The sequence below is a fragment of the Ostrea edulis genome, chromosome 4, assembly GCF_947568905.1.
Source record: "Ostrea edulis chromosome 4, xbOstEdul1.1, whole genome shotgun sequence".
NCBI classification, from domain to species: domain Eukaryota; kingdom Metazoa; phylum Mollusca; class Bivalvia; order Ostreida; family Ostreidae; genus Ostrea; species Ostrea edulis.
In genome coordinates, this window is record NC_079167.1 from 41,337,380 (window position 1) to 41,360,001 (window position 22,622).

The 22,622-nt window shown below is 35.8% G+C and overlaps 2 protein-coding genes across 2 annotated transcripts in view; one reads left to right on the forward strand and one right to left on the reverse strand.

Annotated features, from left to right (window-relative positions):
• LOC125670090 (uncharacterized) overlaps positions 1 to 22,622 on the forward strand; it is a 675,065-nt gene that overhangs the window by 378,636 nt on the left and 273,807 nt on the right. The window lies entirely within an intron of this gene.
• LOC125669005 (uncharacterized) overlaps positions 11,556 to 22,622 on the reverse strand; it is a 29,142-nt gene continuing 18,075 nt past the window's right edge. Inside the window, exons 14-20 of the mRNA XM_056161372.1 lie at positions 22,122 to 22,254; positions 21,477 to 21,712; positions 20,975 to 21,149; positions 19,330 to 19,539; positions 18,269 to 18,733; positions 18,018 to 18,115; positions 11,556 to 14,316 (exon numbers count right to left, since the gene is read on the reverse strand). Of these exons, the coding sequence (XP_056017347.1) occupies positions 14,155 to 14,316; positions 18,018 to 18,115; positions 18,269 to 18,733; positions 19,330 to 19,539; positions 20,975 to 21,149; positions 21,477 to 21,712; positions 22,122 to 22,254 (1,479 nt within the window). The 3' untranslated portion in view covers positions 11,556 to 14,154. The remainder of the gene's footprint in view (positions 14,317 to 18,017; positions 18,116 to 18,268; positions 18,734 to 19,329; positions 19,540 to 20,974; positions 21,150 to 21,476; positions 21,713 to 22,121; positions 22,255 to 22,622) is intronic.

A 22,622-nucleotide genomic window follows, 5' to 3' on the forward strand; every position in this document is an offset into this window, starting at 1 on the left:
ACATTAATTGGTATTCATATAACAAGCTTATATACTTTAAGTTCTATACCATGTTGTATGTGTAGTATTGCTAAAGGCAACCAAATAATTTGCACCAATATTCCCTTTCTTGGAAAACCTTCTGTACAAGGTAATACAAATAAATGCCTTGGGTGGCACTGCATGCATCATGCAAGCATTTAGCATGCCTTGTGGCCTTTTTGTGTATGCCACCTACTTGTTACACAAACTTTGTAATCATTTTATAACAATAGCTGGGATAAGCACATATTTGCAATGTAACATATCTAAGTTTAAATTATTCATCATTTGTTCTTATCCCAGCTATTAATTTACATTATTATAGGTAATTCTATATTATGTGTGCTTTTGTTCACTCCTTGTCATTTATCTGGACAATAAATGGCACAATCACTCAGCTGAAGTTTTCTTGTTTTCCTACAATGGTTCAAGCAACAAGAACAAGCTTCGGATAAGGCATTTAACTTTGCTATAAGGGTTTAAGCTTTGTTTAATGAAAAGTTTTGAATATAAATCAACATTTCATTGAGAGATATGCAGGAGGCGCAAAATCTAAAGACTTTTGGCCAACTGTAAAAACTTTTCTAACAAACAAAGGGTGTCTCACATAGAAATATTTAATTCTCTCAGAAAATAACACACTTGAAAATTCCCAGACGGACATGTGTGAATATTTAAATGATTTAAAAAGAATAAACGTTACCAAAAATAATGGAGATGATCAGTCATCCAAAAACTTACTTTGTTAAACCTCACTCTGATCCCACGCACAAGTACTTGTTAAGTTGAAATCAGAATATGCCAGAGTTCCTCATTGACAATATCTTCGTGGTCTTTGGTGATCAGGTCTTCCAACAGTCTGTTGGAATTCCCATGAGCACGAATTGTGCTCCTTTGTTAGCTGACATGTTTCTGTATTCATATAAAGCAGAATTTATTAAAAAATTCAACGCGAGAAGAAGAAATATCTTGCTGTGGCATTCAATTCAACATTTAGATATATCGACGACGTTTTGTCTATTAACAATGATGACTTTCATTCACATGTCGATTCGATATATCCCTGTGAGTTCGAAATAAAAGACACCACTTCTGCTTCATACTTAGATATTTTATTGAAAGTAGATATTAACGGCAAACTGACAACTCAACTGTATGTCAAACGGGATGATTTCAGCTTCTCCATCGTCAACTTCCCCTATTTATGTAGCAATATTCCATTACCATCTGGATATGGTGTTTATATCTCTCAACTGATTTGATACGCAAGAGCCTGTTCTGCGTATAGTCAGTTTTTAAATCGAGGCAAGCTACTGACAAACAAGTTGATGGTACAGGGGTTTCAATAGTCTTGATTGAAGTCGACATTTCGCAAATTCTATGGTCGTTATAACGATCTAGTTCGTCAATACAACCTATCATTCAGTCAAATGCTGTCTAACAGTTTCATACCGATTGTTAGGCCGTTCTTGGCACACTGATTTTGACTACGGATAACTCCGTTTACCTGATTAGGATATAGGTCTCACAGCGGGTGTGACCGGTCGACAGGGTGTGCTTACTCCTCCTAGGCACCTGATCCCACCCCTGGTATGTCCAGGGGTCCGTGTTTGCCCAGCTATCTATTTTGTATTGCTTGTAGGAGTTATGAGATTGATCTCTGTTCGTTATCTTCACCTTTCATGCAGAATAGGTGGTTGAAAAACGTTCAAGTATCCAAGTAATTAAAGAAAATGCTCAAGAAATATCTTTACAAATGTACTTTACCTTTTCGGCTATAAATGAAGACTTTGTAATAAAGAGCATTAATAGCAAACCTTTAACCCAATTAACGAGCTTGTCGCTATCAACATCAATATTCCCCGATAAGCTTAAACTAGCACAAGTAACCCTGATACACAAGAATTATAGTTCATTAGAGAGAGGCAATCATAGCGTGTCCTTCCAACCACCTATAAAATCTATGAGAGAACAATTGAAAGTAAGTTATAAACCTTTTAAAAATGTCTTCTATCCCTTAAAGGCAGTGTTTTGGTAAGAGTTTGAATGTCAGTCGACTATGTTAAAAGTAATTGAAAACTGGAAACAAGCACTAGATGAAAATGAGTTGACAGCAGCAATTTTAATGGATCTCTCTAAAGCATTTGATTGCCTTCCTCATTAACTATGACCTCTCCCAATCAGCTCAAGAAATGATAAGTAGCTCTCACAAAGAAAACAGTGTGTTAATGTAAAACTTATACGGTACCAATTTTGATACACCAGATGTGCATTTCGACAAATAATGTCTCTTCAGTGATGATCAACCGAAATTTTTGAAATCCGAAATATTAAAACTTGTAAAATATATTTTAGGGAAAAACAGAGCGCCAAAAAAAACACAAAAAAACTGGAGTCAAATTCGTCTAAGGATAAGAGTTATGCATGAGGGAGATAATCCTTAATTTTGCAATGAATTTTTTAATTTTATCACAGCAATTAAATATACAATATAGGACAACACGTCAGTAGCATGTCAAATATGATTAAAGGAGTACCACAAGGATCATTTCTTGACCCCTTACTCTTTAGTGTCTTCATCAACGACCTTAAATGCAATCTTTACAGTTATGCAGATGATAATACTTGATCAAAATCGGACAAATCTTTAGGCCAGGTTACATGTATAGTAACACTTCAAGATGACAGTAGATCTCTGATTAAATGGTTCTCCTCAAACAAACTGCAAGCAAACCAAGAAAAGTTTCAAGCTATCTCTGCTGGTGACAAAACAAAACACAAAAGCATTGCCTTTTATTTAAATGGAATCAAAATTTCCTGTGATGATTAGTTCAAACTATTGGGCATCACTATTGACTTAAAGGTTTCTTTCATCATGCATATCATGGATATTTGCAAAATGGCAGCACGGTAATTAACTTGAACATCTAAGCATATTAACAAGATTCGACTCACTTGTTATGTCAAATTTCAGTTATTGTCTATTGACATGGCACTTGTGCACTGAGCACAATACCTGAAAAATTGAGAAGATGCAGGATTGATTGATTATATATTGTTTAACGTCCTACTCGAGAATTTTTCACTCAAATGGAGACGTCACCACTGCCTTTGAGCAGGGAGGAATCTTTATTGCGCCACACCTGCTGTGACACGATGCCTCGGTTTTTGCGGTCTCATCCCATGGACTGCCTCATTTAGTCGCTCCTTACGACAATCAAGGGGTACATGTACTGAGTACCTATTTCTAACCCGGATCCCTACGGGTCCGAAAAAATGCACTTATGAATGTTTATCAAATCAGTCAAATTACCAGGAGAATGCAAAAAATAGTTCTGGAAAGTTTTCAAATCATTCCCAATATTAGTCCAGTCTTTCTACAAGATTTATTTATCATGAAAACATTTATACACTTTTTAAATATACGAATACAGCTGAGGTACCCAAATCAAAAATAATCAGGTATGAGACAGCAACTCTGGAACTCTTTGCCAAATGATGTCAAAATCTTCTCATCATACAGATAATATTAAAATTATATGTTAAATTGGTGTGGGGAATTGATTTGTAAATGTAGCTCATGTAGAGTCCAGCCTTTCCTGCCTCTATCTTAAATTTTTATTCTAAGCCGAAACATTACTATTGCCTGTTTTTATTTTACTTTTCCTAAATGCACCAGTACTGTGTATTTTACACCCCTTTTTACCTCTGTTTCCTATGTGTGTATATATATTTATATATTCCTTGTATGTGTATGAATCACTTGTGATGCCAATGTACATGTAAGTGGGTTTTTTTGTGTTCTGAACCCTTTAGCTCATGTTACTTGTTCATTGTAAATAGCTCCCACTTTAATTAAAAATTACTTATTTACCATAGTAACTCATGTATCCCTCTCCTCAAACCCAACTATAAAATTTGAGAAATAAATTTCATTTTTGAAAATACACGAGAATATGAACGTTCATGAAGTATACTGGTTTGAATCATTGCAGTTCATACCCCCATGCATTTAAAAAAAAAAATGAAATCTATTTCTTATATTTACATTCTACATTAATTTCTGTCGGAATTCCCAGCCGTTAAAATATATATACTATTTCGATCTAAATTCATACGCATTGCTCACAACCAACTGCAGCACATTCACGAGGAAATGAAAATGGTGAATATAACGAACAATGCAGCAATACTCCTTTACCACCTGCATGTGGTGTTCACGTCTCTCAATTCATTTGATACACAAGAGCTTGTTCTGCGTATGACCTGTTTTTAAATCAAGGCAGGCTACTGATAAACAAGTTGATGATGCAGTAGTTTCGACAGTCTTGTTTAAAGTCAACATTTTGCCAATTCTATAGTAGTTTTAACGATATAATCTACCATTACAATCTGTCATTGGGTCAATTGCTGTCTGACGTGTTCCATACAAAATGTTAGACCGTTCGTTACACACTGATTTTGACTACGAATAACTCCGTTTACCTGATCAAGATATAGGGCTCACGGCGGACATGACCGATCGACAGGGGATGATTACTCCTCCTAGTCAGCTGACCCCATCTCTGCTATATCCAGGGGTCCGTGTTTGCCCAAATCGTTTGTATTCCTTAGTGGAGTTATGAGATTGATGACTCTTCGTTTTCTTCATCTTTTCATTTACAGCAATTATTTTTTCTTTGAATGTATCGGCTAGTCCGCACGTTATACACAACAACGATGCACACTGCTTTTTGTCACAATTAAGAAAGAGAAATAAAAAAAAAAAGTACTCCTAGGAGTGAAATTTCTCAAACATTTAGAGAAAGAAAAATTATACCGGTATATAAAATAAATCGAATTTTAAAAATTAAATGGCCATGCTCTTTTTATTTGCTAAATGTGTACAGTTAACGTTGGTTCAATGAATGTACATAACTGCAGATAGTCAGTAGTGTGATTATCTTAACCCTGAACCCCTCTTATCAGCGATGGACTCGTCCATATAGTGACTAGCGTGCAAGTCAGAATAATGATGCACAATCGGAGCTGAAGTTTATCTGACTTATAAATATATAATAAACTGGGGTGGAAAATCAATATCTCAATTTCATTTTATGCTATTTACATTTGATGAAACAAATCTGTCCGTATTGGAAATGAGAATATTAGAGGCAGGTTTTAGTAAACTTTTTTTAATTATCGTCCACCAGGAGGCTGCCGTAATTTACTACGGGCCTACATTATGAATTAATAAAATTGTATTCATATCAAGTCCATATCTTTCTTCCTCACAAAAATATTAACAACTGTGAAGTAGAAACTTCAAACGTATTTTGTCACAAGATATGCCAGAAGTGGTGTAAATCAAATGTGGATTCTAATACATTCCAAAGACCTTTGAGTAGATTTGAAATCACAACACTTATTTCTCTAATCAACAACATCTTCAACACTTTATACGATCATTCCTCATAATAAATCAAACACTATGACATCATAGACAGTTGCTTCTTCAATAAAGATGGAAAAAGAAATATTCATATCTGGTGATCAATCATTCCAAAAATTACCCTGATTCTATGCACAAGTACTATGACGTTAATATTGAAAATATATTGGGGTTTCTCATTGACAATATCTTTGTAGTCTTTGGTGAGCAGGTCTTTCAACAGTCTGTTGGAATTCTCAAGGGCACGAATTGTGCTCCTTTGTTAGTTGACCTGTTTTTATATGTTTATGAGGCATAATTCATTTAAAAGCTTCTACACGAGAAGAAAAAATCACTTGCTGGGGCCTTCAACGCGACCTTTCGATATAGTGACGACGTTTTATCTATTAACAATAATCATTTTCATTCATATGTCGATTCGATATATCCACGTGAACTCGAGATAAAAGACACTACGGAGTCCTCCATATCCAATGCAGGGAAAAATAATCTTCGATACGAAAGCATGAAGGTTTCTAAATGGTTTGCTTTACATAGTTTTGATAGTTAATAGGGAAAGCTAACTCCTAGGCACCCGATTCTATCTTTGATATTTTCAGGGGTGCGTGTTTGCCTTACACTCAATTTCGTATTCTTTATGGTATTCATGAGATTGACCCCTCTTCGCTATCTTCGATTTTTCACTTAACATAGTTTTAATAGTTACTAAGTAGGTGCTGCCGAATCGATCCATCCGTCAATAAGTTTTCTTGTCAGGTCTGTTTTGTATCAATAAAGGTGAAGGTGTGATGCGGCTCACATAAAAATCCCTTGTATATATCCATCCGCATTTTGCCTGATGACTTAAGTGTTGAGTTAAGATCAACTCTCAAAAATCAAACTTATGCTTTGAACTTTCGTAACATGAGCTATTTCAAATATGCTAAAGACAGTTCTACAGTTTTGGAAAAGTGAAGATAAAGAATGGTGATCATTTTGAAAAATTCCATAAGAATACAAGTTGATGAGTAGGACAAAGACACACCAGAGGTGGGATAATGTGACTAGGAGGAGTAAGCATACCCTGTCGACCGGTCATACCCGCCGTCAGCCCTTTATCTTGATCAGATAAACGGAGAAATCCGCAGTCAAAATGAAAATGGGGTTAATCACAACTAATACGCGTGTTTAACATATCATACCCTGATTATCTTGTATTATTACCTTTATCTATGACCTAAATCAAAAGAGCCTCTCTCAGCTGGACTCTTGTTTGTGATATATGTAAAGGATATAAGCCAAAATCTGTCCATTCTGTGAGAGAAAGAACTGATCGAGGCCCGTAGAATGGACAGTTTAAGGCTTATATCCTACTTAAAACATTACATCTTTTGTTCTAAGAATGGACAGTCTCAGGTAAACCCATTGACAATGATAATTATGAATAAAGCTATTTTTTAATAGTCTGACTATATAACCAGTCTTGTGTAGAAGTCTGTTTCTTTTGTTCACGTATTGGACAGTGTCAGGTTAGTAGTCTTGTACTGCAGGTTTATTATATTCACTTACTCTATAGTACTGAGCCATATCAGCATGTCTTCCTCTGATGGGGAGAGCATTTTCATTGCACAATCAAAATTTAAGGATTTTAATGAAAGTACTGCAAATATTATCTTAATGAGTGTCATATTCTGGATATGGAAGGTGAGAAAGTTATGGAGCCAAATTTTTTATTTGAAAAACATTGTGTTTTCTAATATTTGGATGAGGAAATAATTAACGCCAGCCAAAAGAACTCAATACGCCCAAATCGTGAAATGAAATTATTTATGAAAGCGAAAATAATAATTCAGAATTAGGATATGCTAATAAAGAAAACATAAATCAAAGTACTGAAAGTACTGAAAAGCGCTAAGCTGACTTCATGAATTCTGTATGTAATGTTAATGAGCAGGAACAACATAAAAAAAAAGGTTTATGCATTATTCTTTATTTTCGCATAACTAAGTAGTACATTTTCTGTAAGAAAATAACAAATATGGATTGGAAGCAATGTCCTGAAACTTTTCAACACGTAAATATAAATTTTTCTATAATCAGAATTTAGTATCAATAGCATTACCACCGCTGCGGTGGTCCAGAGGTAAAGTGTTCGCTATGTATGAGGGCGATCGGGGTTCGAATCCCGGCCGCGACAGACCTAGTTCGTTAAACAGGTAGTGACAGTTCCATCACCAAACTCTCGGCATCAGGTGTGAATGTCACGGGTCCTCGGAGATGGCCTTTAAAACGGATGTCCCGTGTCACAGTAGGTGTGGCACGCTAAAGAACCCTCACTGCTCAATGGCCGTAAGAGCCGAGCATAGGCCTAAATTTGAAGCCCTTCACCGGTCTTGGTGACGTCTCCATATGAATTAAAGATTATTGAGAAGAACTTTAAACAAGATACAATCAATCAATAGCATTTAAGGCTATCAATCAATAGCATTTAAGGCTATGTTATTCAAATATTTGACAAATGAACACTTTATACCCTGTTTAGCTCCCACCCATCTTCCCAAGGCAAGGGTTTCTGATCCGCTCTGCTCCGGTTCCTGGATCATTAAATGCTCTACATGACTATGCATTTTTTCTCTCTTACAGATGTGATGTTATAGAGAAGAACATTTTTGGTAGAAAATGAAAAAACAGTTGTAATGGTAATTTTCGGTATGAAGTGTTCAATTGTTATTACGCAACTAACTTACTGTTGTGTTTCAGTTAAATAGTGTATGAAATATTTTTAGAATACAACTGAAATGAAACAAATCAATAGTTTGATACATAAATGTAAGTCACTTATAATAGAAAGGAACAAACAAACTGGACAAAAAAGAAAATTACACATAACCACATACACTAACAAATGTCACAGTCAAAACACACCAATAATGCAGGATTATGAAACGCTTTACACCCATTTCATTTTCTTACCAGAAATCATTTAAATACACATATAAACATGCATCTGTATGACTTGTACTACAGAATCCAGTGCATTATTATCTGTAAATAGCAATCAAACCATGAAAGTGGAATTATTTTTTGTAATTAATAATGAAGTTATTTTCGATTCAAAATCAGGTTGGAGAGAATCTGAGTCCAAATAAGTCCGATAAATACATGTATAACTGAAAACAAAATTTAGGAAGTTATTTAGAAAAGATGTTCATCATACATGTGCAATATTACTTTGAAACTGAATACTGCGTTATCAACAGGAGTGGAGATAGCTCATTTTTAACATGAAAGTTAGTGCAAGAGGATATACTAATTCAAATATGATGATGAATTAGATTAACATATAAGCATGGATTTACATTTAGCAATTGTAGTGATTGTTTGTTATACGTAAAATCTAAAAAAAAAAAACAAAAACAAAAAAACCACCAAGAGTTTGTACACAGGGATATTAAACGCTGTACTCATCAACTTGTGTGTATTACACTTCTTGTGTAAAAGCTCATATTCATATTGCAAAGGAGACTCATCCGTTTGTCTGAATGAGACATAATACACATTGCTATTGTTTTAATTTTATAAAACAGTTCTTTATATGAAAATGCTAATAACCTTAGCAAAAAACCATAAAATTCGAAGCTTGTGTAGGAGTTCTAATATGAAAAAAAAAAAACGTAACAGAAGTGACTCGCAATAAATATGCAAAATTTACAACATGTAAATGTAGCTAAATGAGAATTCCAAACTAGGCACTGAAAAGTTACAAAAGTAATTTTCAAACGGTAATGTTCAAACCGCTGTTAGAAATAATGAAGAGGCATCTCACCAAAAAACTAAATGCATCTTTTTTATATGAAAAGATCGTTCAACGAAAACAAAATGTGGGGACAGGGAACAACGACAGTACATCCATGCCCCTCCCCCTTAATCATTTGTACGTTCGGAAATACATGTAGCATATGCATGTCATTGTCAATTGTTTGTTTGAAGTACAAAGAAATTGAAAACACGATTACTTTTCATTGTATGTAGCGTGCTGTGGACCGCAAACCATTTCACATTCATGCTTGACACAATGGCAATGTTTATCTAACACTTGTTCTAAACATATGTATTTCAGTATACAGCCCTCGTAAAATTCCACGCAGTGTTTTGAATACTTGAAACCGGGGTATTGTCTTCCATAATATGATATAATATAATATAATGTTGTACATTTTATCTTTTCCTTGTCCCAAGACTATTATTTTTAGTCTCATTTTTGAAACTAAATCACGAAATCAAATTTGATTGTGTTGACGATGATTCTGAAGAATATCTTGGTTGTTTAGAAATAATAAAGTAAGCTTAAGTTACACCGTTGCATCCTCTAAATTTCTGCATGACCGACTTACATATATGATCGGGGAAGGTGTAAGCAGTTACGCAATATCATCCTTCTGAGACACCGATCTCTGTCCTTCGTTGTCAAAGCATAATCGTGCACAAATTCTTTCTCGTTCACAATGGACGCGGATCAGTTAATTTTTTACTGTGTTGCACACATTTTTGCTGCGTCGGACAAAATTTTTACTGAGTCGGAAGAGCAGCCAAAACACACGTGGAAAACCCTCCTGTTTCGTGTATAGCTTAATGACGTGGCTTCTAATTATAGATTGCACCATGCAAATTGATTTTCCTGGCCTCTAAGCGCCATGCGAAGGTAACAATGCAAAGACTCCCTAGTTAAAACGGTTTCATATACATATTCTTATTCCATTTTAGATTTTGAATCACTTTAATTATTACAGACGCAGATTCAAATGGGAATTTTAACTGAAGAATGAACTGCATCTGTGTCTCACTTTCCCCAAGAATGAGGACAAAAATATCACCCTTTTTATACATATTTTGTTCACTGTTCAACGAACTGTATTTCCGGGGGGAACATGCAACTGCAGATATGAATGTTTTCCCCGTGCTAGATCGGTTGCAAAATTATGACTACTTTAAACACGACTTGACTACAGCGATGCATAAATTCGCCTATAGGTGGCGATAAACCGGAAACATGATGACGAAAGCAAAACCCAACTGGCGGCAATAAGCGCCTAAGCTACGCTTAGCGCTTAATAAGCTACGCTTAGCGCTTAAAAAGCGTTGTGAAGAAGTTTTGGAATGTGCCTCTGAATCCAGCGAAATTCAAATACAGTATGGAAATATGTCTTCCAAATTTAAGTTTTGATACGATATAATAATGGCCAATGGAATTGAAAAAAAAATTGTGAATCTTAAAGTTGAAGCAGAGAATTCTACTAAGGGGAAATATCGTTTTAAGTGTTTCAGTGATTTTTCCTGTATCTGTGTTGATTCTTACCTGTACGGAATAAAAAAAAAAATTGTATCTCTTTGACAAACGTATTGTCTTTCTCTTGTTTTCAGCCTACCTGTAGACGTCTCATAAGTTATTGGGTTTATCTGGCACTGTCCAATAAGTTGACAATTACTGTCTATTATTTTTAAGAACGGACAGTATCTGTCCATTCTTAAAAATAATAGACAGCAATTGTCAACTTATTGGACACCTACAGGTAACCTTTTCACTACAAATGGACTTTCTCCTATATAAAAGCCTAAAAAGACAAAGGATTGCGTAACAAAAATGTTTTAAGGAGTGTTTCTTTGTACAGAACAAAAGTGTACGTCATTGTGTATCTCTTTGTAATTCATGAAATATCTTATCTATTTACAAAGATTAATTTATTATAGTGTTTTAGATATTATAGTTTGAAATTCAAAATTGTCACTTTAATCTTAAAGAGGAAATGCGATCGTAAATATTTCTATTTGATGAAATATATAAATTGCACATTCTTTACTACTTTTTCATGACATTTTGAAATTTTTGTTAAACTCTATATGTTCCTGTAATGAAATGCAACAAGAATATTTCCCACAAGGTTAAAGTTTTAGTATTTGATGAAAATTCACAAGAAAAAACAATTAATTATTATTGCAAGCTTACACCTGAAGCCATCATTATCGGGTACTACTCTGTGAAAGTAATGCTTGTAGCAGTCCATATCATGCTGAGAGAAAGGTCACTTGTGCGTCTTAGTGCTTTCATTCAAATAAAACACAATAAAGCAGTTAACAGTTTTATCATACAAAACACTGGAAAATGTAAATAATAACAGCTAAAATATGATAACAGTATTTAAAATCATTAATACAGTAGTCAAATCATTAATAACAGTAGAAATCATTGATTCGGTATCTAAAATCATTAATAACAACAGCAAACACCATTAATAACAACAGCTAGAATAATTGATAACAAGATTTCACTCGGATATTTCAACAGTTTTCTTTACAAAATTTTAGTCCAAAACTGGGGCCATGGACAGTCACAACAGGAAAGCATTTATCAGGAACTTACGAATACATAGTTGAATAAATGTCGTGAATACAAGCTTTTTGTCGACAGGACAAGATGCCTTAACGATCATCTGAGTATAACAAAACATAAAGGTGCACATATAGTACACATCGGAGAAGTGAACGTCCTGATCGCTGTCCACTGTGTTCACTACTACTTCACGTTACCTGCAGAATTGTAGCTCTCTGGGGGAATGACTAGGTCTTACATTTACCTGATCAGGATATAGGGCTCACAGCGGGTGTGACCGGTCGACAGGGGATGCTTACTCCTCCTAGGCACCTGATCCCAATTCTGGTGTGTCCAGGGGTCCATGTTTGCCCAATTCTCTAGTTTGTATTGTTTATAGGAGTTATGACATTGATCACTGTTCGTTATCTTCACATTTCATGTAACATATTTTCTCCATTTCTCTTTTTTAAACAATTATTAAAACCCAATTTACACTAACCATTAGCGCTTCATGAAAAGTATGCCGACGAGACGCAATGCAATTCATGCCATCATGTCCGTATTTTCAATGAAGTTTATTTCTTATATTTACGTTCTACTTTCATTTCTGTCGAATGTCTAGGCGTTAAAATAGACGCACTATATACTCAGTATATCTGTATTCATACACGCATTATTTACGACTGCAATGCATTCATTAGGAAATGGCTATCATTAAAATTTGTAGAGATAATAAAGACGTAAAACAGTGGAATTGTGGGTATTTTGAGACTTACATAATGTGGCTTATTATAGGGTATAGTTTACATTTTTATCCATGATTTTAAATTTTTTTTAGTCATATGCAGCCTTTAATGCATTTTGACCACGTAATCTGTCTCACTGTTTCACTATTTTCAGTGTTCAGTATCACTACGCACCCAGTACATCGGAACCAGGTCCGTGATTACCAAGCACAAGAACTGAATTTTTTTTTTTTACAGGTACTGCAGTTTTGCTACATCATCCTTACAGCACCGCCCTGGAGCACAAATGTGATTTCTTTTGTTTGAGGAGCGAATTAGACAGAAATCAATTTCTACTTGGTAACAATAATGAATGGATTATTTACATAATTGTTATATGTTTCCAAGAAAGTACGATCGCGAGGTAGTATAATTTTGTTTTAAAATACATTTCCCCCATTTGACACATGTCCAGCAATTCCATTGAGCTTGGGTGTCTTTATTGAAATTAGATTCATTAGCCAAGCAGTTTCTGAGATATTCTGAGATATCTAAAATGTTCAAAAATTGACGATGCACGACAGACGACGGGGACGGGTATATTAATAATAGGTGACCTAATTCAGTCGACTGATGAAATATGACAATCACTGAATATACTCTACGATGAAACACACTACACAAGCATGGCAAACACCATTTGTTAGTTTTCCTGAATTCAAACAAAGCGACCATAACAACAACACTCTTTTACATGTATGTAAATATTTTGAATTAAAAAAAAGCGAGGCTTTAAGTTGCAATAGAGAGAGAGAGAGAGAGAACGGCGAATAGATTTTATAGCACCCATCACAATTTTAGAATTTTTTTACCACGTTGTTGTGAAGGTTACTTGTCTTAATTAGCTATATTACTGATTGATATTAACACGATCATCGAGAAATATGAAAGTATGAATCTAATAAACTGATTCAAATAAACCATTTTTAAAAATTCTGAATCGGTTATTAGTTTTTCATATTCTATAATACGAGTTGTCTTTCTTGTTATAGCAGAGACCATCTAAAATGTAAGAAAATTTGCAAGGACAGGAAATTCATAACCATAGCGTATCACTTTAAAACTTCAAGAGTGGTTTACTTGGAGGTAGGGTGGGGGTGAACAGAAGTTTCGGAAAACATATTCAAAGAAATGGGATAGGGGTGGAAATAATGTGTTCTTATCCACTGTACTTCCCTGATAGGGCAGAAAACATCCTTCTTCACTGACGTGATTAATAATGTTCATTTACTCCCTCAATACTGATTTAAATCAATGTTTGTTTTGTGTTTTAATCAAATTAATTAGAACTTTAAAATTGCTAAATCTGATGCGTTGAGAGAGAGAGAGAGAGAGAGAGAGAGAGAGAGAGAGAGAGAATAACCTTTTTGTTTCTCATTCCTTTAAAAGGGTGTATGAACTCATAAATTTCACCAAATTAATTAGAACTCAAAATTGCTAAACTGATGCGCTAAGAGAGATTCTTTTGTTTTTCATTCCATTTTAAATGATATGTACTCGTAAAATTTACTTGCACTATCACATAGTGCAGATACTACAGAGTACCACTAATGTCACATGACTTTCCTTTACAGCATAACATGTGGTATTTTCTGTGTTCCACCATCACCAGTGTCGAATTGCAGTAGGGTGTCTTTATGAGTCTCTTCTTCAGGAATGTATTTTCTACTTTTTCCGGAAGCCACATAGTTGTCTCTGCAATCACCATCTATTGGTTTATCCGAGTGCTCCTACCAAAAAGATTTCATGAAATTTATAGAAAGGTATCTTCATGATGTGTGAATCAAAACATTTTTAATTCTAAAACATTGTAAATGTGGTGATAATATTACACACACTTAGACAAGGCATCAATAACCTGAAGTTTATCCACAAATATTACACAGTTAGACAAGGCATCAATAACCTGAAGTTTATCCACAAATATTACACACACTTAGACAAGGCATCAATAACCTGTAGTTTATCCACAAATATTACACACACTTAGACAAGGCATCAATAACCTGAAGTTTATCCACAAATCTGCTTAACACATGAAAATGTAGATTATAAACACTAGGCCATAGCCCATACAGCTCATCCGAGTCCCCTTGATGAAACCTACAGGGAGATGTTCGTACATGTTTGTTGTGGGAAATATACCAAAGAAATTAGCCCCGGGGTCATGAGTATAAAACATTTTGAATCACAATTGTCACTGTTGTGACTTATCCTTTTGCTGAGTTATTATTGGAGAAGAGCGGGGCATGATTTGAATCATACTACATGAGCTATTTATATATCAAGTTGACAAACTAATATTGTGGATCCTTAAGAAATATTAAATCGAATTCAAATACCGATGAATCAATTCATGATTTTTTTCTATGCATATCCTTAATTGCACTTTTGACAGAGTTTTCGAAATTCATTGTGTTTAAAAGCAAGTGGTTTTCTCTGTCATACAATGAGGGGGGGGGGGGGTCAGTAAAAAATTCTTGGGAGGGGGTGATTCCGCCCGTTCAAAACGACATCGCTTCCTTATGTCTGTTGCCATTACTTCAGTTGAATGGTATTTGGTGGTGCCTTCGTCTAAAGCATCCCACTTAGAGTGATGTCAGAAAACGACGTATATACGCGGTAACCTAGTTGTTAGGGTGCTCGCTTCGCAAATGAAAGGATCTAGACCTCAGACTTTTTAATAGGTAATGGATATTCCTTTGGCGATCTAATTTGCAAATATTGTACAACATGTCATTAGATCGAATGCTGTCTGACGTGTTTTGTATCAATTGTTAGGCCGTTCTTTACATACTGATTTTGACTACGGATTACTCCGTTCACCTGATCGAGGTTATAGGGCTCACAGTGACACCTGATCCCACCCCTGGTGTGTCCAGGGGTCCGTGTTTGCCCCATTCTCTTGACCTACACTACAGCTAGTGAATTAAATTCTTATTCTTTCTAGGGATTCCGATATTGATCAATGTTTGCTATCTTCAATGTTTCAATAGTGAAGAAGTGGAAGTTACGGGAAAACGGAGATCCCGTGTCACGGTACAACCACAGGCACTTATATCGCTTGGGGCCTAATTACTATATATAAGAGTATAGTAATTAGGCCCCAAGCGATATAAGTGCCTGTGGGTACAACAGATAATCCCCGCTCCCGTGTTACGGTACAAGAGATAATCCCTGCTACCCGTGTCACGGTACAACAGATAATCTCCGCTACCCGTGTCACGGTACAACAGATAATCCCCGCTACCCGTGTCACGGTACAACAGATAATCCCCGCTACTTCGGCTTTGAGCGTCATTCATACATGTAGGTCTAAATTTGTGGCACTTCACCTACACTAAAGTGGGTGACGTACCTATATTGCTGACAACTACCAAAGAAACAAAATTGTCAAAGATGATATGTAGATGATATTCAAATTCGAAGGTATGCAGTGGCGGATTTAAGGGGGCGCCCCTGGTATGTATAAATAACATGGACTCCCCTCCTAAATGAAACACAACGTCCTTGAGTGCCGTGCAAATATATAATTTTGTGGAACTCTGCCTTCAGCTGTTCACTTCTGTGTATGAGTAAAACAGACGTGAAACAAACAAGTAAAGAATGGGTCTCGTCAGTTTCGTTCTAAAGAAATAAAGATTGTCCGTTTCGGGCAGACGATACGGTGTAAAGTCAAAGGAAAAAAATTCTATTTGAAGAAAAGTTTTTTTTTAAAAGTCATAATAACGATTGTTACTAACTACAAACATTCATCTCCAGCTTGAGAAGGAACAGACACTCACCACTTTTGGATTATACCTACAATCAACAATTTCATATTACGTCAGCAGCAAATAAAAAAATATTATCCTAAAACTTTCCACTAGTAGTGTAATGCCATATGAACCATGGTTTGGAAAAAAAAGAAGCTCATAGGCACCAACAGTCACGCGATAAAAAAAACCCCAAGACACCAACAGTCACGCGATAAAAAAAATCAACACACCAACAGTCACGCGATACAAAAACCAAGCCACCAACTGTCACGCAATAAAAAAAAAAAACCAAGACACCAACAGTCACGCGATAAAAGAAACCCAAGACACCAGCAGTCACGCGATAAAAAAAACCCAACACACCAACAGTCACGCGATACAAAAACCAAGCCACCAACTGTCACGCAATAAAAAAACAACCAAGACACCAACAGTCACGCGATAAAAGAAACCCAAGACACCAGCAGTCACGCGATAAAAAAACCCAACACACCAACAGTCACGCGATAAAAAAAACCCAACACACCAACAGTCACGCGATAAAAAAAAAAAAACCCGACGAGTTGGATGTTATTGGTGCATGGTGAATATAACGAACAGTGATCAGCAATACAAAATAGATAGTTGGGCAAACACGGACCCCTGGACACACCAGAGGTGGGATCAGGTGCCTAGGAGGAGTAAGCATCCCCTGTTGATCGGTCACACCCGCTGTGAGCCCTATATCCTGATCAGGTAAACGGAGTTATACGCAGTCAAAATCAGTGTGCCAAGAACGGCTTAACAATCGGTATGAAACACGTCAGACAGCATTTGACCCAATGCGAGGTTGTATTGACGAACTAGATCGTTATAACAACCATAGAATTTGCGAAATGCTGACTTCAATCGAGACTGTTGAAACCCCTGTATCATCAACCTGTTTGTCAGTAGGTTACCTCGATTTAAAACTGACTATGTGCAGAACAAGCTCTTGCTTATCGAATCAGTTAAATATTGCTATATAAATATGGGAAGTTGCAAATGTCTTTCAAACACGGGGAACTGTGAGACTTCCAGTTTTTGCGATAAAAGGTCTAATGTTTCTCTTTCAGAAAATTAAGAATTGAATAAATATCTCAACTCTTTCATTTTATAGTTAAGGATCACATTAATGCATTTGGTGATTAGCAACCTTTGTGTAATTATGAGCTTCAACTATGTTATGTCACAAAAATAATATATGTACCTAAGACGTAAAAATAAGTAATGATTTCTTTGCCGCTAAACGTTCGGCATTTAGTCGCGGGACTCCAGGGTCTTTCAGCTAAGCATAGGTTTAAATTTGTGAGACTTTTAACTTAAAATCTGGTAACGTCTCGATATAAGTGAAAATTCTTGAGAGGATTAAATCAAATGAAATACACAAACAAAACCAGCTATCGTGACTTAGACAAGTATCCGCAACATGACATCATGTCTGTTCATATTGATATAAAACGTTAATAATAATAATAATAATATATATATATATATATATATATATATATATATATATATATCTGGCCCTAAACTAAGTTTAAGTTCAATAATCTAGTAAAGTGAGCAGGTATCTATCATTCATTTCATAAATCTTTTAGTGGCCCAGGATTTGATGATATACGGGAAAAAAAACTAATTGTTGTAAATGCTACCTCTAATGTTTGAAAATCCGCAAAGGTGTCTCTAATCAGTCTCAAAACATTTGTGGTATCGATTTTTGCACACTTTTTCGTTTTCTGTATGGTTTCTGCTAAAAGATAGATAAAAGCATAAAAATGGAAAATGAATAGATAAAAAGTATGGTATTTGTATCTTCAAACGTTTAATACATCGATAAAAAATCCATCAAAAAACATTCTCACCAGATAAAGAATGTGTAAATAGAAACTCCTGTTTTACTTACTATCCAAACGCTTTCGTCCATGCCGAGGTTTCTGTTTGATGACCATGTCAAGAACACCACTTACAGACTTCTTCAACATGTCAAGTATACCAAAGATATCCCCGACACTCGCTGTCTCCTTGCGCACATAGGTGATACTTGTGTTCAATATGGCGGCAAATACAGTAATAAGGGTAAAAAGAACGAAGAATACATAGGTGAAATAATACGTCTGCGCAAAATACGGTGAAGCAAGTGTCATTCGCTTAAGTGAGTTCTTGCCGATAAGAGCGTTCGTAAGTGTTGACCATGTCTGAAATATGGAACGGTACTCCTGAAGACTCTTACCAAATAAGAGATGTCCACAAAACACGAAAGCAAGAAATGCGGTCGCAAACACAACTCCGAAGCTGATCAATTCGTTGGCTGCCCTGGTTACCACTGATGCAAGTTCAGTACAACACGTACGGGGGAGGGGGATACATTCTTAAGTTCACTAAAAATCGTGAACAAGCCTATCTAATGATGAAGCAGGTGGAACACCAAAACTGGATCGACAGACGCACACGAGCCATCATATTGGAGTTCACTCTATACAATAGTAATACTCACCTGTTTACGTACGTCATTTTAATCAGCGAGACCACCGAAACAGGAGGCGTGTTTAACTGGGTGGAAATACGACCTTTTCGACCTCTTCTTTCTGTGGACAGTTTGGGAACTTATAGTGTGTTTTGCTACACGTTATTTGTTTTGTATCAACTCATTGTCACTGTTCAAACGATAAACGGAATTCGTAAAGACGGGTTTTGGAAGTTTTTCAGTATATTATGGAATACTGTTGATACAATTTGTTTGGGCCTAGATTACTTTGCTGTTGGCGCTTTTGCAACTCGACTTGCATACGCCAATAAGGCAATGGATATGTTTTACGACGATCTGGGCACTATCGGTGAAGACAGATTTGTAAATTTTAATCATATTGTTATCTGGGATCAAACGTACATTGCCGTTGTTGCTGTGCTAGTTTTCATTGCAACTTTAAGAATTATAAGGATTCTAGGATATAACCGAAAATTTACTGTATTCTCCTGTGATGAAGCAGCCCCAGATGTCACTGGATTTAGTGAACTTCCAAGCGTCCGCGGACACTAGATTTACGTTATTATTTTCACATTTTGATGCGTTATAAGCGGCCCATCCAACACAGTATTTCTCCTCGTCTTCCTCGTACTCGCTGTACTCGTCAACACAGAGGTGAGGCCATGTTAATGAGTTGTAATCACATCGTACTGAAAATAGCACCATGTATAAAACCAGGTGGAATCTAGAATTGTCCTAACGGGACTTATAAGCTAGCCGGGCACATTGGATAGTTGAAAATAGTAAATTTGTGCTCATTGAAATATTAATGTTTTTTTTTTAAATTTATTCTGGACAAGGACACCCTGCTCAAAATGGGGAAATATCCATAAATTCTTCGAATGTTAAAAAATCTAGAATCAAAATAGCAGCTGCACTACTTCATTATGAGATTGATTACTGTTTGTTATCTTCACCTTTTCATTTACGATATACATCAAAAGATTCCATTAAATATGTTCCCACTATCACAATCTGTGTCACGATTCAAATCGTGGTCTTAATCGTGGTGATCGTTTCAACTCTTACCTAGACTTGGCGTCAGTCGTGACAATCGTGTTAATCGTTAAAACTTTTTTAACCGTCAAAACAATTTCTACGATCAATACGATTTTCAGTCGTTATAATTGCATCAGATCGTATTGCATCGTAACAAAGCGCAACATATCGCATCTAATCGTGCTCCCAAATCATGATGATTCCGGCCAAACTTTTACAAGGTAAACACCACGCTTTGTTGCAACGTCTCACGATCTGTCGCGATAGTTATTTAAGCATACAGTAATGCTGCAAATGTCACATTGTCATCACCCTCAACTTCCACAATTTCCAGTGGTTGTGGGTTGTATTGTTCTCTATACATGTATATACCCGTTGGGGTCCACTCGTAGTTCAAACAATAATCATCTTCCATCCCGATCGTGAAATACATCGTGATCACAATCAAATCCTATCGCAACACAGCACACAGATTCGTGATTAGCATATTGTAACGTATACGAACGTATTAGCACGTACTTGATCGTCCCAAATCGGGAACCCGGATCGCGATGATCGTATGAGATCGAGGTCCAATCGTAAACTTAATCGTGACAATCTTATCAGAACGTATGTTATGGTATCTGAACGGTGTTCGGATCTTGTCAACTGAAATCTATCTATCGTGACCTTTCCGTATCAATTATCTCGCATCACCTCGTATGAAAACATGGAATTCCAGAAAAACGTCCACAATCAGCTGCGAATGGTCAATCGTGGCGTTCGTAACGGATGGCACGACAGTGGGAAACAAGGATGGAGGTATACTTTGAACAAATTACATGCATGTCTACTGGCGAACAGACGGACGGACGGACAGGCGAACAAGGTGATTCCAGTGTATCCCCCTAAACTTCGTTCGCGGGATTATAATAAGGCAAAATTTCAATTGAGGTAATGCAAGGTGAAGATAACGAACAGTGATCAATCTCATAACTCCTACAAGCAATACAAAATAGATAGTTGGGCAAACACGGACCCCTGGACACACCAGAGGTGGGATCAGGTGCCTAGGAGGAGTAAGCATTCCCTGTAATTTAAAGTTACCTTTTTTCATACGAACTTGCCGAATCCGTCCGGGTCCAACCCTTAAGTTAGCCATATCACCAAACGACATTTTTTCAATGGAATTTAAAGTCTTATTTGCATAATTTGTTATTGGATAGTAAATGGGAATGAAAACTTCGTTCATCCACGAGTAGAAGTCTTCCGTTTTGTTCATCTAAAGAATAAAATACAATAAAATATAATAAAATACACATGTATATGGCATGCTTATTTAAAACAATCGTTTTCTTTGCAATAGAATAGTATGTCAGATCTTCATTTAATTGATACGCATGTTCATTTGGAATGAATTCTATTTTATTGCATGGTCGGGAATTCAAATCTAAGACATCATCCTTGTAAAGACTGATCTTAAATTCAAAATACCACGAGTTTCAAAATAAATCGTTTAAAATGTAAACAAACATGTGTGACGTTACATGTACACATCCTGTTTTGCGAAATGTTGACAATTTCTGCAAAATTGCGATATGAAAATTACCTTAGATTTTATGGCATTTCCAAATAAATGATTGTAGATATTTGTCTTTAGATGGTACGATCTCTGGTCCCTCTCAATGTAGCTGATGCTGTAGATGACGAGCATGAATACAGCATACGAGAAAAGCCTGAACAAAGCCTCTTTCGCATGGGTCTCCTGTTTACGCTTCTTTCTTAATTCTTGGAGGTCGTTTTGAATGACTTCTTGGTTGGGTGTCATAACATCTTGAAAGAACGCTGTGAAATGTTTTAAACACAATTTAGACACCTCAGATTAAGAATGAGATCATGATTTTCTAGAATTTTACAGTAGTGTTTGATTACAACGAAAGAAGATTCGCGAATCCCCATCTTTATTCATTCGTGTCACCTTGGATCTATGAAAAACCACATCTGGAGTTAGATTGGTGGGTTATATATCAAAACTTAATATGGAGTCTGGATTCGGTTTCAAGACATCAATATATATATAATCAGACATTCTAAATTCAATATATGGTTTTGATTTCGATGTAATCAAAAAAGAAATCTAGTCTATGGCTAATCACAAGAACCTTTCTTAAAGCTGTTCTCACCTAAACATCATTCTTTTTTCACAGTTTCTGTACAATTATCAAAATGTAACAATGTTTAATGAGTTAGATACCTATTTCACTTCGCTGGATGTTTGCTTTGTAGGATGATACCTTTTCCCTGAGTTTTTCGATGGACACCACAGGGACATCGCTGTCAGGTGATCGTTTGAATACAAGGGATAACATTACAGCGATTATTATTACCTGTAAGTAATGTAATCCAAATGTAATGTAACGTAAACTCATCGTGAATATCGATCATAAATGTCATATAACGTAAATTCATCGTGAATATCGATAATAAATGTAATATAACGTAAACTCATCGTGAATATCGATCATAAATGTAATATAACGTAAACTCATCGTAAAGATCTATAATAAATGTAATGTAACGTAAATTCATCGTGAATATCGATAATAAATGTAATCTAACGTAAACTCATCGTGAATATCGATAATAAATGTAATATAACGTAAACTCATCGTAAAGATCTATCATAAATGTAATATAACGTAAATTCATCGTGAATATCGATAATAAATGTAATATAACGTAAACTCATCGTGAA